Source organism: Hyperolius riggenbachi, chromosome 4 (genome assembly GCF_040937935.1).
Source record: "Hyperolius riggenbachi isolate aHypRig1 chromosome 4, aHypRig1.pri, whole genome shotgun sequence".
Lineage (NCBI taxonomy): Eukaryota > Metazoa > Chordata > Amphibia > Anura > Hyperoliidae > Hyperolius > Hyperolius riggenbachi.
This window is the reverse complement of record NC_090649.1, coordinates 338014883-338030526: the sequence shown is the minus strand read 5'-3', so window position 1 is coordinate 338030526 and position 15644 is coordinate 338014883. Positions and strand designations below refer to the sequence as shown.

The window sequence follows — 15644 nt, the reverse complement described above, 5'->3', positions numbered from 1 at the left end:
AGGGAAATGCTAATAAGCAATTCTAAGTGAAAATTACAATCATGAAAAATTATAATAGTAAATATAACATGTTTACTAAAAGACTATTTTCTCTGCTTACCATCCGATAAACATCTTAAAGTTATTAGAGTATTAACTCAACCCAACTTTTCTATTATTTTCATAAGGGAAGGGTGAATCTAGGGAAAAAGGAAGGGCAGAAGGTGGAGGAAGGAGTAAAAGGGAAAGGATATACAAGGAAGTCCCATGGGTGGGGATACCACAACATGCCTATGGGGGAATCCCAGGGGATGGAAAAGGGAAAGAAGGTAAGGGAAAGTGGGAGGGGAAGATGTAGTACAGAGGGAGGACTCCCTCCCAAAACACATTTCAGCATTATGCTAATGAAACATAGTCCAGGCCGCTGCCATTCTTTCTCTCAATAGAACCAAATCGATTGAAGCATTAATATTGGCTAGTACCCTCAGCCAGAGAAGGTGATTTATTTTCATAAAAACAAAGAAACGATAGGTCAAAACGAGTGTAGTGTATATCTTAGTCCCAGATTATCTTGAGTTTCGATCCAGGGGGCCCACACTTTCATAAAAAAGTCTAAGTTATCATGTACCTTCGCCAGTATATGTTCAGAGAGCATGACCTTATTTAAACTATTAACCGGTTCAGCGCCGCGGTCCGAAAATCTCATGCATCCGAGCAACGTTCACCTCCCATTCATTCGCCTATAACTTTATTGCTACTTATCACAATGAATTGATCTATAGCTCGTTTTTTCCGCCACCAATTAGGCTTTCTGTGGGTGATACATTTTGCTAAGAGCCACTTTACTGTAAATGCATTTTAACAGGAAGAATAAGAAAAAAACGGAAGAAATTCATTATTTCTCAGTTTTTGGCCATTATAGTTTGAAATTAATATACGCTACCGTAATTAAAACGCATGTATTTTATTTTCCCATCTGTCCCGCTTATTATACCATTTAAACGATGTCCCTATCACAATTTATGGTGCCGATATTTCATTTAGAAATAAAGGTGCATTTTTTCAATTTGCGTCCATCACTATTTATAAGCTTATAATTTTAAATAATATAATAACATATTCTCTTGACATGCATATTTAAAAAGTTCAGACCCTTGGGTAACTATTTATGTTGGTTTTTTTTTTTTTTTAATTGTTGTTTTTTTTTTTTTTTAAATAAAAAAAGTGTATGTGGGTAATTTTTGGTGTGGGAGGGAAACTGCTAATTTTAAATGTAAAATAATGTTTTTTTTTTATCAAAAATGTATGTGGGTGCAGTTTACTATTTGGCCACAAGATGGCCACAGTGAAAAAAGTCCTAGATGCGAACCAGCTCGCATCTAGGAACTAAAATGCTGAGAAGTTGTTTCCTGGGGGCAGAAATACCGCGCTCTCTGGAGAGAAAGCGTCGGTATTTCTGCGGGGAAGTTAGATCGGTGAATGGGAATTATATTCCCATTCACTGATCGGGGGGCTAGCGGCGGGCAGCGGGAGCGCGCGCGGGGGCGCGCCCGATCGCGCGCACGAGCCGGCGGCAGCACCAGTGCCTATCTGGACGAGGAAGCTCGTCCAGATAGGCCGAACTGGTTAAACACCACATCATCATTTAAGTTGTGATCTTTCCAATTGTAAGCAATATGCCATTTCGCGAGAGCCATGATATGATGAATGAATCTATTTGTGGCAGGCGTGGCCTTATGAGGTCTGTTTTCCAACAAGGCAACAGAAGGGTCAAATGAAAATTGAGTTCCAAATATGAGAGAGATGCGCCCCCAAATGTTCTTCCAGAAAACTCTTACTATTGGACATTGCCACCACATGTGCCATAAAGTTCCCTTTTGCCTACACCCTCTAGCGCATAGATCAGAGTGAGATGAACTAAAGGCATGTACTCTAGCCGGAGTATAGTAGACACGATATAGGAGTTTTAGAGAGGTTTCGATTGAAGAAAAGACTATTCTTTAAAAGTGTGGAGCAACAATGGCTCCATTTGCCTGTTGACATTATTTTGCCAGAATCTCTCTCCTAGTCAAGCTGGAACTTTCTCTTCAGTCTCTTCTTTTTGTAACATAAGGTATATGTCTGATATTAGTCCCTTATCCAGGGGCCCATTTTTACATCTAATCTCGAATGGAGTATATAGCATCATTTCCTTGTTCTGATTGATAGAATTTAAGAAATCAAAGATCTGGGAAGCTCTCGAGCGTTCTTGGGGAGGCACATCTCTCTCAGCAAAGAACTGTCTAATGTCCATAAACTTGAAGGCTGAGGTAAATTTCCCTAGCATGAGTAGCCCCTTAGATTTCCACCAATCAAACTGGTGGGATTGTAAACCAGGAGGAAAATCTGGGTTCCCTAATATATGAGACATAAGGCTGATTGAAGATTTTAACTTAAAATTATATCTAAGTCTTAACCATAACCTCAGGGAGAAGGCCAAAATCGGGGATAGTGCATGAATTCTTTTTACTGGGATTTTTGCTGCCCACATAACTCCTTGTGCTGAGAGGGAATACATTAGACTAGATTCGATATCCACCCAGAGAGGGGCCAGATTCTTGGCGTTTACCATAGCGAATTGTGCCAGTCTAGCTGCTCTATAGTAAGCCATTAAAATAGGAAGGTTAAGGCCCCCCCTGTCTTTTGTTCTAGCCAACTTAGCATAGGAAATTCTAGTTTGTCTGTTAGACCATATAAATTTATGAATTTGCTTTAGTAGCTCAGAAAGTTGGGCTGGTTTGATCTGTATAGGCAAGACCCTAAATAGAGTAGCCTTGGGAACAAGGTCATTTTTACAGAATGAACCTTGCCAAGAAGAGACAGGGGGAGCTTCGACCAGTTATCTAGATCCAAAGATAATTTTCTATATAGGGCCGGAAAATTAACCTCATACAGTTTGTCGGGGTTCATTGGGAGATTAATCCCTAAGTACTTAATACATTTGGGCTGAAATTGAACTTCTAACGAGTCTGCAAGGGATTTTACATTTCTCTGTGGCATTTGAGAAATCATTAATTCCGACTTATCAACATTTAATTGGAAACCTTAGAAGGTCGAAAAGTCTTGAATGATTCTCAACAGATTAGGGATGGAAGTGTGAGCAGAGGACAGTGTTAGTAGTACATCATCGGCAAAAAGATTGAGTTTATATTGCTTTGGGCCAATTTGGATCCCCAGCACCTCGGGCGATCTACAAATTTTAATTGCGAGGGGTTCCATTACTAATGCAAAAATACCCGGCGATAGCAGACACCCCTGTCTAGTGCCTCTCATGATGGGGAATCTAGCTTAGGAGTAAGAGGGTAGCTTTAGATAAGCTGACGGCGAGGAATATAGGATCCCTATAGCATTAAGGAAGTCTCCCATAAAACCAATTTTTTGGAGAACATATATGGCCATTGAATTCTGTCAAAAGCCTTCTCCATGTCAAGTGACAGCAGTGCAAGGCTTTGAGAGGACCTCTGGCAGTAATATTCGATATCCAGGACCTTCCGAATGTTATCAGGAGCCTGTCTATGTGGGATAAAGCCCACCTGGTCCCTGTGTATTAATGCCGGTAAAACTGTATTCAGCCTATTAGCTAATATAGAAGTAAAGATCTTATAATCGACCCCAAGTAAGGAAATGGGTCTGTAATTTTTAGTCATCAAAGGATCTCTGGGGGGCTTGTGGATAATACAGATTGCTGAGGCTAAGAATTCTTGAGGGGGTGTCTTCTCCTTCATTAGGGAGTTATAAAACTTTAAAAGCTGGGGGCTCAGAATATCTTCAAATTTCTTGTAATATAAAGAGGGAAGTCCATCGGGTCCCGGGGCCTTTGATCTTTTCAGATGCTTTATGACCTCATGTAACTCCTCATATGTGATAGGGGCGCTAAGTGAATTTGCAGTGTCTTGGGTCAGCTTAATCCCAATAGTTTCTTTCAGAGACTGGTCTACATCAAGATTTTGAGGTTCCCAGTGCCCCCTCTGAAGCACCAGAGCCCTGACAAAGCATTTTTGAATCTCCTCTTGAAGCCACCAATTTGTCCTCTTAATTTTAAGGGTACATTAGATAACCAGCATTAGACCAGAATAATTTCATATACACCAAACCTCTGCACCATTGCTGACTCCTGACAAGCTACATTATCACCACCCGGCCACCCCATTCATCAATCACCTACGGCTTGATCTCACGATCGTTGATGACCTTCTGCTGGCTTCACCACTGCTGATCTCCTTCACTTTATTATTGGTGCAACTTTGCTGACCCCCTCCAGCCAAATCATTGGTGACTATTATGCTATCCTAGTCTGACTGCTGCACTACTGTCTATGTTTCCTTCCTCCATATTACAACCCACATTATCCCCTCAGTACAAAATGTACCCCTAACCTCTCTGCTGTTCCCCCGCCATCTCCCTCTCAATCTCACTCTCCATCTCACACCTCCTCACTATCAAAAACCTGAGCATTTCTTGATCGCTAACTCAGTAAAGGATCAAGTCTTTAAAGCGTTCCTATCATGTAAATCCTTTTATCACTATTCCATCTGATCAGGCCTTTATAGTCAAGCAATCATAAATATTCTAAGTACATTCAAAAATGAATTAAAACAGTTGTGTCTATGTAGAATAGAATCTAAAGTAGTCTCATCTGCATTGGTAGCTGTGTAAAACAACTTATAGTAATATTCTTGAAAATATAACAGAATATAAAGCATATTACCCCCTTCTCTGTCATCTCTTCAGCATCTAAACCCAAGTGTGGTAAGGTAGCTTCAGGCTTGTATCTGAGTAGTGTCTTTCAGGAGAGATTTGGTGGGGATGTTTGAATAGCTCTCAACCACCTATTTTTGCAACGTTCTCCAAACTGATTGGTGCCCTGCTTGTTTCTATTGTATGTAACATCATGTTTGGACTTTGCTTTTTGCTTCTTCATACTGAATATTGTTCAACATTATAAGTCGTGTCTCTGGACCTCGGAGACCATCTTTTTAGTGTTGCTTGTATTCACTAGCCAGGCAGAAGGGATATTTTACAACTCTGAGGAAGCCCTATGATTGGGTAAAATGCATAGGTAGGAGTAGACTAAGAGCAAAGCCAATGTGCAGGCAGTGGTGAGGGCCCCAGGCTGGCTTAAGGAAGTAGAGTAAAGTAAAATCTGGGATAGAATCAGTACTATGTAAGAATATGGAACTGGGATCTCAGGCATTGCGGAAAGGGAGGACCGCTGCTTCTTGGCTGTACAGAATCCCAAGCATAAATGCAAAGTGACAACATAAGTACTTTGCCAATTGGTGAGTCCTGGAACTGTATAGCATGTTGATAAGGCAATGCAATTTCAGTTTGTTGATGATTAAAAGGAAACCTGTTGACTGCCCTGACCTCCTTGATGTCTAACAAGCTTTGCCTGCTTTGTAGTACAGTGGTTTTCAAAAGTATTTGGCTCCCTTGAAGTTTTCCACATTTTGTCATATTACTGCCACAAACATTTATTATTATTATTATTATTATTTAGTATTTATATAGCGCCGACATATTACGCAGCGCTGTACAGAGTATATATATATATATATCTCGTCACTAACTGTCCCTCAAAGGAGCTCACAATCTAATCCCTACCATTGCCATATGTCTATATTATGTAGTGTAAGTACTGTAGTCTAGGGCCAATTTTTTGGAGGGAGCCAATTAACTTATCTGTATGTTTTTGGAAAAGGCTCCGAACAGGGCAAAAATCTCACGAGCAGGCTGGCAAAGGGGAGGTCACCAGTGAGCATCGCAGAGATGCAGCCATGGCTAGATAAATACCCCAATAGGGAAGATGCAGACCTGCTAATACACGGTTTCACTAACGGCTTTCGGATACCTTCACAGACCACTTCGCCAACGACGCACTGCAGAAACCTAAAATCAGCCCTCCAGTTCCCGCACATCGTGCAACAAAAAATAGACAAAGAGGTAGAATTGGGAAGAATGGTTGGACCTTTCAAAACTCCCCCCATCCCCAACCTTCACATTTCGCCCCTAGGGGTCGTGCCAAAGAGGGAGCCGGGCAAATTCCGCATGATCCACCACCTCTCCCACCCAAAGGGGGAGTCGGTGAATGATGGGATAAGCGCGGAACTGTCGGCAGTGACATACACGAGATTCGACCAGGCTACTGCCTTAGTCAAGGACATGGGAAGAGGGGCACTCATGGCAAAGGTAGATATCGAATCGGCCTTCCGGTTACTGCCGGTTCACCAAGATAGTCTTCACTTGTTGGGATGCCAATGGGGCGGGGAGTACTACATAGACTGCTGCCTCCCTATGGGGTGTGCTATATCTTGTGCTTATTTCGAGGCGTTTAGCTCGTTCTTGGAGTGGGTAGTGCGGAAAAGATCCAGCCTAAGGGGCTTGGTGCACTATCTGGATGATTTCTTGTGCGTGGGCCCAGCTAAGTCACAGGACTGCATGTTAATGTTGGCAACATTACAGGATTCCTTTCGGGAGTTTGGGGTGCCCCTAGCGCCAGAAAAGACTGAGGGCCCCACTGAGGTGATCAGGTTCCTGGGAATCGAGATCGACTCAGGGGCAATGGAATACAGACTCCCACAGGATAAGTTGGTAGACTTAAGAGGAGAGGTAGCAAGGGCAATAACAGCTAAGAAAATAACGCTAAGAGCGCTGCAGTCGTTGTTGGGGAAGCTGAACTTTGCATGTAACGTTATGCCGATGGGCAGGATTTTCTGCAGGAGACTGGCCTTTATGACAGCGGGGGTCACGAACCCACAGCACCATGTTAGGATAAAGGCGGAGGGGAAGGAGGATCTAAGGGTGTGGGAACACTTCCTAGAGGATTACAATGGGAGAACGCTGTGGCTAGAGAAGCAGGTGGGCAGCGAGCAGTTGGAGCTGTTCACTGACGCATCCGGTAGTATCGGTTTTGGGGCATACTTTCAGGGACAATGGAGCCATGGCCGGTGGCCACCGGCTTGGCGCAGGTCCCCGCTGATAAGGAACTTGGCCCTACTAGAATTCTTTCCGCTGGTAGTCGCTGCCGAAGTATGGGGCCCAGCGCTGGCAAATAAAGACGTGGTTTTCAATACCGACAATATGGCGGTGGTATCGGTGGTGAATAAGCTGACATCCAGCTCAGGGCCGGTGGTCAACCTAGTCAGGCACTTTGTATTGCAATGCCTAAGGCACAACATTAAATTCAGAGCCGTTCACCTACCGGGAATATCTAACAGTATAGCAGATGCTTTATCTCGTTTTCAGCTGGAACGTTTCCGGGAGCTGGCGCCGCAATCGCATGCCCTACCGGTACAGGTACCACAACACCTCTGGGACATAATTTCGCCATAATGGCGGGCTGGGTCAGGCAATCACTAGCAGAGAGCACGTGGAGGGCATATTCCCGGGTATGGATGCAGTGGGCGGATTTCCAGGCCAGGTCAGGACCAACTCACGCAGGTTGGGGAACAGACAGGGAGCGCCTCCTCGCATTTTTGGGTGAAATGTTCCAGAGAGGCTGTTCGCCGGCAACGGTAGACAGGAGCATGGCGGCGCTAGCCTTCATGTTCAAGCTCAAAGGGGGTGGTGATATAACAAAAGACTTCCTTTTCCGACAGGCAATAAAAGGTTTTCGCAGGGGCCCAAAAGCTACGGACAAGAGACGTCCCATTACTCTCCCGCTACTCAGGGATATCATGGTCGGCATGGGTAATGTGTGTCGGGATGAACATGAGAAGAAGTTGTTCAGCCTAGCCTTCTCAATAGCCTTCCACGGGGCCCTACGCCTGGGGGAATTGGTTAGCCAGCGTACAAAGGACCGGGGGGGGGTTACAGGTCACGGAAGTTTCCATGGGAAAAGAGGCCTTGTTCATCCACATACCAAAATCAAAGACAGATCAGAGGGGAAAAGGGGCGACATTGACGTTGAGGGTAAGGCCTGGATGCCCCACGTGCCCTCTCGGGCTCTTTACGCATTTTATGGGGGAACACCCAACAGGGGGAGGACCACTGCTACAGCACAAGGATGGGTCAGCCCTTTCCCGCTATCAATTTGTTGCAGTACTTAAGCGCTGCTTGACTTATGTCGGTTGCAGATCAGAGGAATACGGATCTCATTCGTTCCGCATTGGGGCCGCCACAGAAGGGGCGGCAAGGGGCATGAGTGATCAGAGGCTTTGCAAATTGGGCAGATGGAAATCAGGGAGGTTCAAGCTATACATCCGCCCCCACTTGGTAGAGCAATACTAAGGCAAGGGGGGGGGGGGGCCCTAAGGGGTCCCCCACCCCTTAGGGCCCCCCCCCTTGCCTTAGTATTGCTCATACGACATACAATAAAAAAAAATAAAAAAAAAATTAAGAATTATTTTTGGTTGCTAAATGTACCCAATTGTTGCCTCCACAGATACACCCAACCCCAGATGCAAGGTATGGATAGTGAATCAATTTTATTGTAATTCCACGTGAAAGACCAATACAAAGTTGTGTCCAAGTGAGAAGTGGAATGAAAATCATACATTATTCCAAACATTTAAAAAACAAAAACAAAACTGGTGAGTGTGGAGTGGTGTGTGCATAATTATTTGGCCCCCTTTGTTCTGAGTGCAGTCAGTTGCCCATAGACATTGCCTAATGAGTGCTAATGACTAGATAGAGTGCACCTGTGTGTAATCTAATGTCAGTACAAATACAGCTGCTCTGTGACGGCCTCAGAGGTTGTCTACGAGAATATTGGGAACAACAACACTTTGAAGTCCAAAGAACACACCAGACAGGTCAGGGGTAAAGTTATTGAGAAATTTAAAGCAGGCTTAGGCTACAAAAAGATTTCCAAAGCCTTGAACATCCCACTGAACACTGTTAAAGTGATCATTCAGAAATGGAAGGAGTATGGCACAACTGTAAACCTACCAAGACAAGGCCGTCCACCTAAACTCACAGGCCGAAATTGAACTTTTTGGCCAAAATACAAAACGCTATGTGTGGCCGAAAACTAACACTGCACATCACTCTGAACGCACCATCCCCACTGTCAAATATGGTGGTGGCAGCATCATGCTCTGGGGGTGCTTCCTTCAGCGGGGACAGGGAAGCTGGTCAGAGTTGATGGGAAGATGGATGGAGCCAAATACAGGGCAATATTGGAAGAAAACCTCTTGGAATCTGCAAAAGACTTGAGACTGGGGCGGAGGTTCACCTTCAAGCAGGACAACGACCCTAAACATAAAGCCAGGGCAATAATGGAATGGTTTAAAACAAAACATATCCATGTGTTAGAATGGCCCAGTCAAAGTCCAAATCTAAATCCAATCGAGAATCTGTGGCAAGATCTGAAAACTGCTATTCAGGCTGAGCTGGAGCTGTTTTGCAAAGAAAAATCAGAAAAATCAGTCTCTAGATGTGCAAAGCTGGTAGAGACATACCCTAAAAGACTGGCAGCTGTAATTACAGCAAAAGGTGGTTCTACAAAGTATTGACTCAGGGGGCTGAATAATTACGCACACCCCACTTTGCAGTTATTTTTTTGTTAAATGTTTGGAATCATGTATGATTTTCTTTCCACTTCTCACGTGTACACCACTTTGTAATTAGTCTTTCACGGGAAATTCCAATAAAATTGATTCATGTTTGTGGCAGTAAATGTGGAAAACTTCAAGGCGGCCAAATACTTTTGCAAACCACTGTATTACTCCTGGCTTCCCCAGATAAACTGTTGTGTATCTTACAGACATCCTTAATACTATAATTACTGATTCATAGAATCATATCAAGATCTTTGACTGCTGTAATGCTTGAATCCTTGCCTTAACTGTTTTATATGCATGCATGCCACTTATTAATTTAAATCATACTTTGTGTACAGTAGTAAATGTTACCAAGAATCATACTTATCAGAAACTGCTCTTGACTGGTTAATGAATTAAAATAATTATAGAGTATTAGATTGGACTTGTATGAATTGTTAATCTCTTATTTTGTATACATTTCACAAGCCCCATGAGATATGGGCTACATTCAAACGAAAAACTTTGGGTTATTTTAACATGATGAATCCTAATCCCCAGTCCTCCTGGATACAACGAGATTACAAGCTAGCATGCCAGTGACATACCTGACAAAAGGTGGGGAATGCCAAAATGCATAGCAATGTCACTGGAACATTGAGGTCTGCTGCTGGAGCCTTGGTTCATTGACATCTGGGACCATCAGTGTTGCTGGCCACAGTACTACAAGGGGTGGCAGGCTCAGCTGATGGGTCATTGCCCTTGTTAAGCATTTTTTTTGTTTACTCCTAGTAAAAGTTTTAATTGTAACAAAACTTTATTAAAGCTTTATTAAACTATTGGAGTGCTCCTCCATTTTTTTTTATTTCTAATGAGATTACAACAACTGAGAGACTGAACAGCTTAAAAAGAAGTACTACCAATTATAGTATTTAGAAGTAAGGGGTTTTGTTGTTGTAGACATTCATGTAGGATATGCTTTTAATAGGACAAACAGAATACCATACTACAGCATAAATGTACAGCCTTGTTTATGTATTTTTTTTCTTTATGTTTTGACCAGTTGACTGTGGTGAAAAACCCAACTAAAGGGGTGATTTGGAGGGGGGGGGGGGGTCAATTTATTTATTGGATCATAGGAATGTGAGAGATGATTTTGGTACAAAAAAATAAGGTTAATGATTGTCTGGTTCCCATCATTTCCAATTCTCACAACCCAATAGTCTTCAAGAACACCCAAGGTATAGATGCTGAACCCTTTGCAGATATCCTTTTGCCAGAAATGTGTAAATGCACCGTGTGTTTGGCCTACAATGCCAATTATACTAAGAACTTCCCTGTTGTTCAAATGGGGATCATCTGGGGCTTTTGTGTCATCTGTGCTCAAATGGTTGAGTTGATGGCTCTTGAGAAGTATAGCCTCAGTGTTATGCCCATAGAAAGAAAAAAAAGTGGAGCTAAATGCTATATGTTGTTTATTCATCTCCTGTACAGATTGTAACTGCCAGTTTGTGGGGTGCTCGAGGAAGCCACATTTATGCTGTTTTATGCCTTCAGTTGCACCTCATTACATTAGTAATATTTTTTCAGGTATCCATGTGGTTGCACATATGATTAATATACAAAGATACCACGAAAGTTACTCATTAGAGGCTGGAGGACTATGTAACATGCTATCGTATATCAGCAATCATACTAATGAGAGCTATTTGAATCCACTAAGAAGCTATGACATGGTAAGTGGTATGCCGGCATTAAAACAGTCAATAAAGTGAACAAATAAAAAAAAAAAACATAGTATCCTCTCAAGAGTGGATGAAATATGATATTTTAGTTTCAGTGATCTTCAGAACAAAATGAGAGATACTGCCCAAATAGCAAAATTAGATGATACTGGCTTTCATAAAAAATAACTTTAGAAAAAGGTATGTGTGTCTTTTTTGTAATTTTTTTTCTTGACTTTTTTTTTTCTAAATGTTTTTATGTTATAACCTTTTGTAAATGTGTAAGAAGTCATAAAATAGGCACCTTAACTTACTTATTTAAGAAAAAGGTGCTGATTGGGGTGTAGGTAACTACACTCAAATGGGTTAATAAGGCTGCTATGTGACAAAAATGGAATAATCAGATGAGGGCTTATTTGAATTTTCCCAATGACTGATCAACTAATAGGAAACCTTACCTTATCTTTACCTCCCCCTCCCATGCATTAACACCGCTCATCTCTTTACCCACCCTCCCCTCCTCCTCATGAGGTGGTCAAGCATCTCCATACCCATCAACACCCTAACCACCCCCTCCCCTTCCGATGCACATAGCATCGTGGGCAGTCATCTCTTTCTTCAATCTTCCCCACAGAATCCCCCAGATAGTGGCCAGTAATATCATATCTTTACCTTCTTCCCCTGTTGGGCTAATCAGAGTGCAGGGATCGCGTTAAAGTGACTGGACCCGAAGGGGCTTAGGGTGGGAGGAGTGGAGCAGGCATCAATTTATTAGCGCCTCGCTGTGCTGCAATACAGCAGCATAACGTGTGCTCTCATGCACTGGGGTTGATTACACGCTCTACGCTGCCACTGGCTCGCGTAGCGTGCAAACTCTTATTTTTAAGGCACGCTGATGAAATAACGCGAGTAACAGGAGGTTACTCGCGCTATTTCTCTTAGTGGATCAACCCCCTTCTAAGAGCATTCTGCAGAAAGAAGAAGCTTTGCCCCCACTCCCCCTTCCTTTCTTTTCAGATTGCCACTCCAATTATATAAATCATGTGGGGTAGAATCGTTTAAAGAAGAGTGCCACATCATCGTGGTCTTCAATCTTCAAATGGCCTATAAAGCAGTGAATTTAGGCATGATTTGCAGGCCAGGATTCTGCGTGTCCCCTGAGACAGGTGCTGGAGCGATTAACAAGATCCACACCAGGAGTTGTTGCTGTTCTCCATGAGAGGAATGAAAGGCAATATGGAATGAAAGGAGATATATATATATATATATATATATATATATATATATATATATATATAAATTATTCATACCTGTGGCAAATTTTGACTTAGTTACTTTTATTCAACCAGTGATTTTTTTTTATGGGAAATTACATATTGGGCTTGATTCACAAAGCGGTGCTAACTGTTAGCACGCCAGTGAAAAGCCCCTTAGCACGTCTAAAAGAGGTTTTCGCGCGCTAATTTGCGCACGAAACGATTCACGCGCAAAGTTTTGCGCCCGCACTGCACAGAGCGCAGGGCGCTCCGCGCGAAGTGCACATTAAAGCCTATGGGACTTAGCGCGCGCAAAACTTTGAGCGCAGTACTTAGCGTGCGATCTGATTGAGAAAACCGGTGCTAACCTACTTAGCACCCTGTTTAGCGCGCCTAAAGACTTAGTGCTAAGTACGTTAGCACCGCATAGTGAATCAAGCCCATTGTGTCTCCCAAAAGATAATAAGACGATGTACAAGAGGCATTATTGTGGAAAAAAAACCATTTCTCAGCTTTTATTTACATTGCAGCAAAAAGTGTCCAGTCTCAAAAATCAATAGATAAGCCTTTATTGGCTATTACAGCTATCAAACACTTCCTATAATTGCAGACCAGTTTTTTTGCATGTTTCCACAGTCCACAGGTATTTTTGCTCATTCATCTCAACTGGATTCAAGTCAGGACTCTGGCTGGGCCACTTCAAAACGTTAATGTTGTTGTCTGATAACCGTTAGAGATGGCCCGAACCTCCGATTTCCATAGACTTCAATTGGGAGGCGAACTTTGAAAACTAGAAACACTTATGCTGGCCACAAAAGTGATGGAAAATATGTTTCAATGGGTCTAACACCTGGAGGGTGGCATGGCGGAGTGGGATAGAACCCAAAAGTCCCGGGGAAAAATCTGGATTTGACGCAAAGCAGCGTTTTAAGGGCAGAAATCACATTGCCTGCTAAAGTGATTATAAACATCTTGCATGTGTATACCTCAATCAGGGAGTCAAATTAGAGTACTGCTTCACACTGACACACCAGACTCACTGTGTTAACGCACCGCAAACATCCGTTTGTGTAGTGACGGCGGTGCTGGACTGGTGCGCACCATGGCCAGAGTGCAGACCGTGCGGTTTTCAAGCCCATAGGGTCGCCGGGCTGTGGTAGCTCAATGATAGAACAACAGTGACTGTCCTGCTTTGGTCTGTCCACATTGAAGCAACGACCTTATTATCTTGGGTGTGCCCCCCCTCCCCCCCCCCCGAGACACTCATATAGCCGTCGGTCATTGCTTCATTGTGATACGCAAGCCCCTTCATCGCAGCAAGATAATAATCACGAAGGGGAATTTGCACATGTACATGCCTTTTGTTTTGTTGTTGCAGCTGCAGTGCAGCCAGAAAAATTAGGCAGGCATGTACACGCAACAAACACAATTGCTAACTTCCAGTCAGAGCAATATCCTGCCTCTATCTGGCCAGCAGACGCTAGTCAGCCAATCAAGTGCACTGTCATACACCCTTTGCCTGCTGTACCATACCTAGCAGGAATTACATAGATTAGCATTCAGGTGGGAGGCTTCGGTTGGACGCAATCGTGAATTGCGTCGTTTACAGGGACGCCCCGTGTAGGCACATCTCCCACACGGTCCCCTCCCTAACCACTCACCTGTCAACCGCATCCTAGAAGCTGCAAAAAATAAATTTAAAATCACAAACACTGGTCCACATGACAGCCCAGGGGCCCCAGGTCTCTCTCACTCACTGGGGCCCCCAAACCACCATGCGACACCTACAGGGAAGTGCGGGCAAGCCCTGGACCTCTCACCTCCAGGGAACTCACCCCACCACCTCTAAACTGAATGCCAACTGCAACAAACACAATTGCTAACTTCCAGTCAGAGCAATATCCTGCCTCTATCTGGCCAGCAGTCGCTAGTCAGCCAATCAGGTGCAATGTCATACACCCTTTGCCTGCTGTACCATACCTAGCAGGAATAACATAGATTAGCATTCAGGTGGGAGGCTTCGGTTGGACGCAATCGTGAATTGCGTCGTTTACAGGGACGCCCTGTGTAGGCACATCTCCCACACGGTCCCCACGGCATGTACACGCACCAGAAAAATTAGTATAGCTAGCAGCGGCCTTAAAAAATCAGGAATCCACCTGGAGTCCTGGACCGTGTTGGTGGTGGCGGAGAAGACAGTAAAGTTGCCCGTGGGCAGAGGTGCTGTGTGGAGAGCGACTTAGTCTTGGGGCAGGCAGTTACACGGCGTGCAGGCAGAGATGCTGTGTGTGGGGACTGACTTAGTCTTGGGGCGGGCAGTAGCCCTCCTGGATCCATGCCTCATTCATTTTGATAAAGGTGAGGTACTGAACACTTTTGTGACTTAGGCGACTTCTCTTCTCAGTGACAATGCCTCCAGCTGCGCTGAAGGTCCTTTCTGACAGGACGCTTGAGCAGGGCCGTTTCTTGCCCCGTTCAGCCGGTTCTGTTGAACGGGGCGCCGATGAGAGACAGATTAGGGGGCGCCAGGCCAGACTCGTATCTGCAGCCGTGTACATAGGGCTGCTGCTATAGGCGCCCATTGTGACTCCTCTCCCAGGGGGCGCATCATCCCTCCCTCCCAACCAAACCGGCAGGCAGCGGCCATACAGTACAGTACTAGGAGGTAGAGGAGTCTGTCCAGACTCCCGTCCACCTCCCTGCTGCCAGCTTCTGTGGTTGCCCCAGCAACGCTGCTCTCATCGCCCTCCTGATTGGCTGCATGGAGCTGTGCCTGTGCCGCTGGGGCTTATGGGGCTGGAAGAGGAGAGAAATGTGTGTCCGTAGCTGTCATGCGGTGACACAGGGAGCAGAAGGGAGTGAACTACTCAAGTGAAGTTTCCTGCGCTGAACGAGTGAGTGGACAAAACTGTGCTGAAGGTGGCAGGCAGGGAGGGACTGAGATCAGGCTGGTATTTGTTCTTATTAGAATGATCTCCTGTAGCAGCATTTATAAAACCAAAGAACCTGTGAATTCTCTCACCTGCATCTCTGTACTGTGAGCCTTAGGAAAGCTGCTATATCATCATTGTCAGTTTTACAGCCTACCCTGTCCATACATTGCTCTCCTCAGGCTCACAGTACACAGCAGGTCAGAAGATTCACAGGTCCTTTGCTTTTATCAG

The 15644-nt window shown here is 44.2% G+C and overlaps 1 protein-coding gene across 1 annotated transcript in view; it reads left to right on the top strand.

The window, feature by feature from the left end:
- Positions 1-15644, top strand: part of NOX3 (NADPH oxidase 3) — a 182063-nt gene that overhangs the window by 99080 nt on the left and 67339 nt on the right. Inside the window, exon 6 of the mRNA XM_068233394.1 lies at positions 11091-11236. Coding sequence (XP_068089495.1) covers positions 11091-11236 — 146 coding nt within the window. The remainder of the gene's footprint in view (positions 1-11090; positions 11237-15644) is intronic.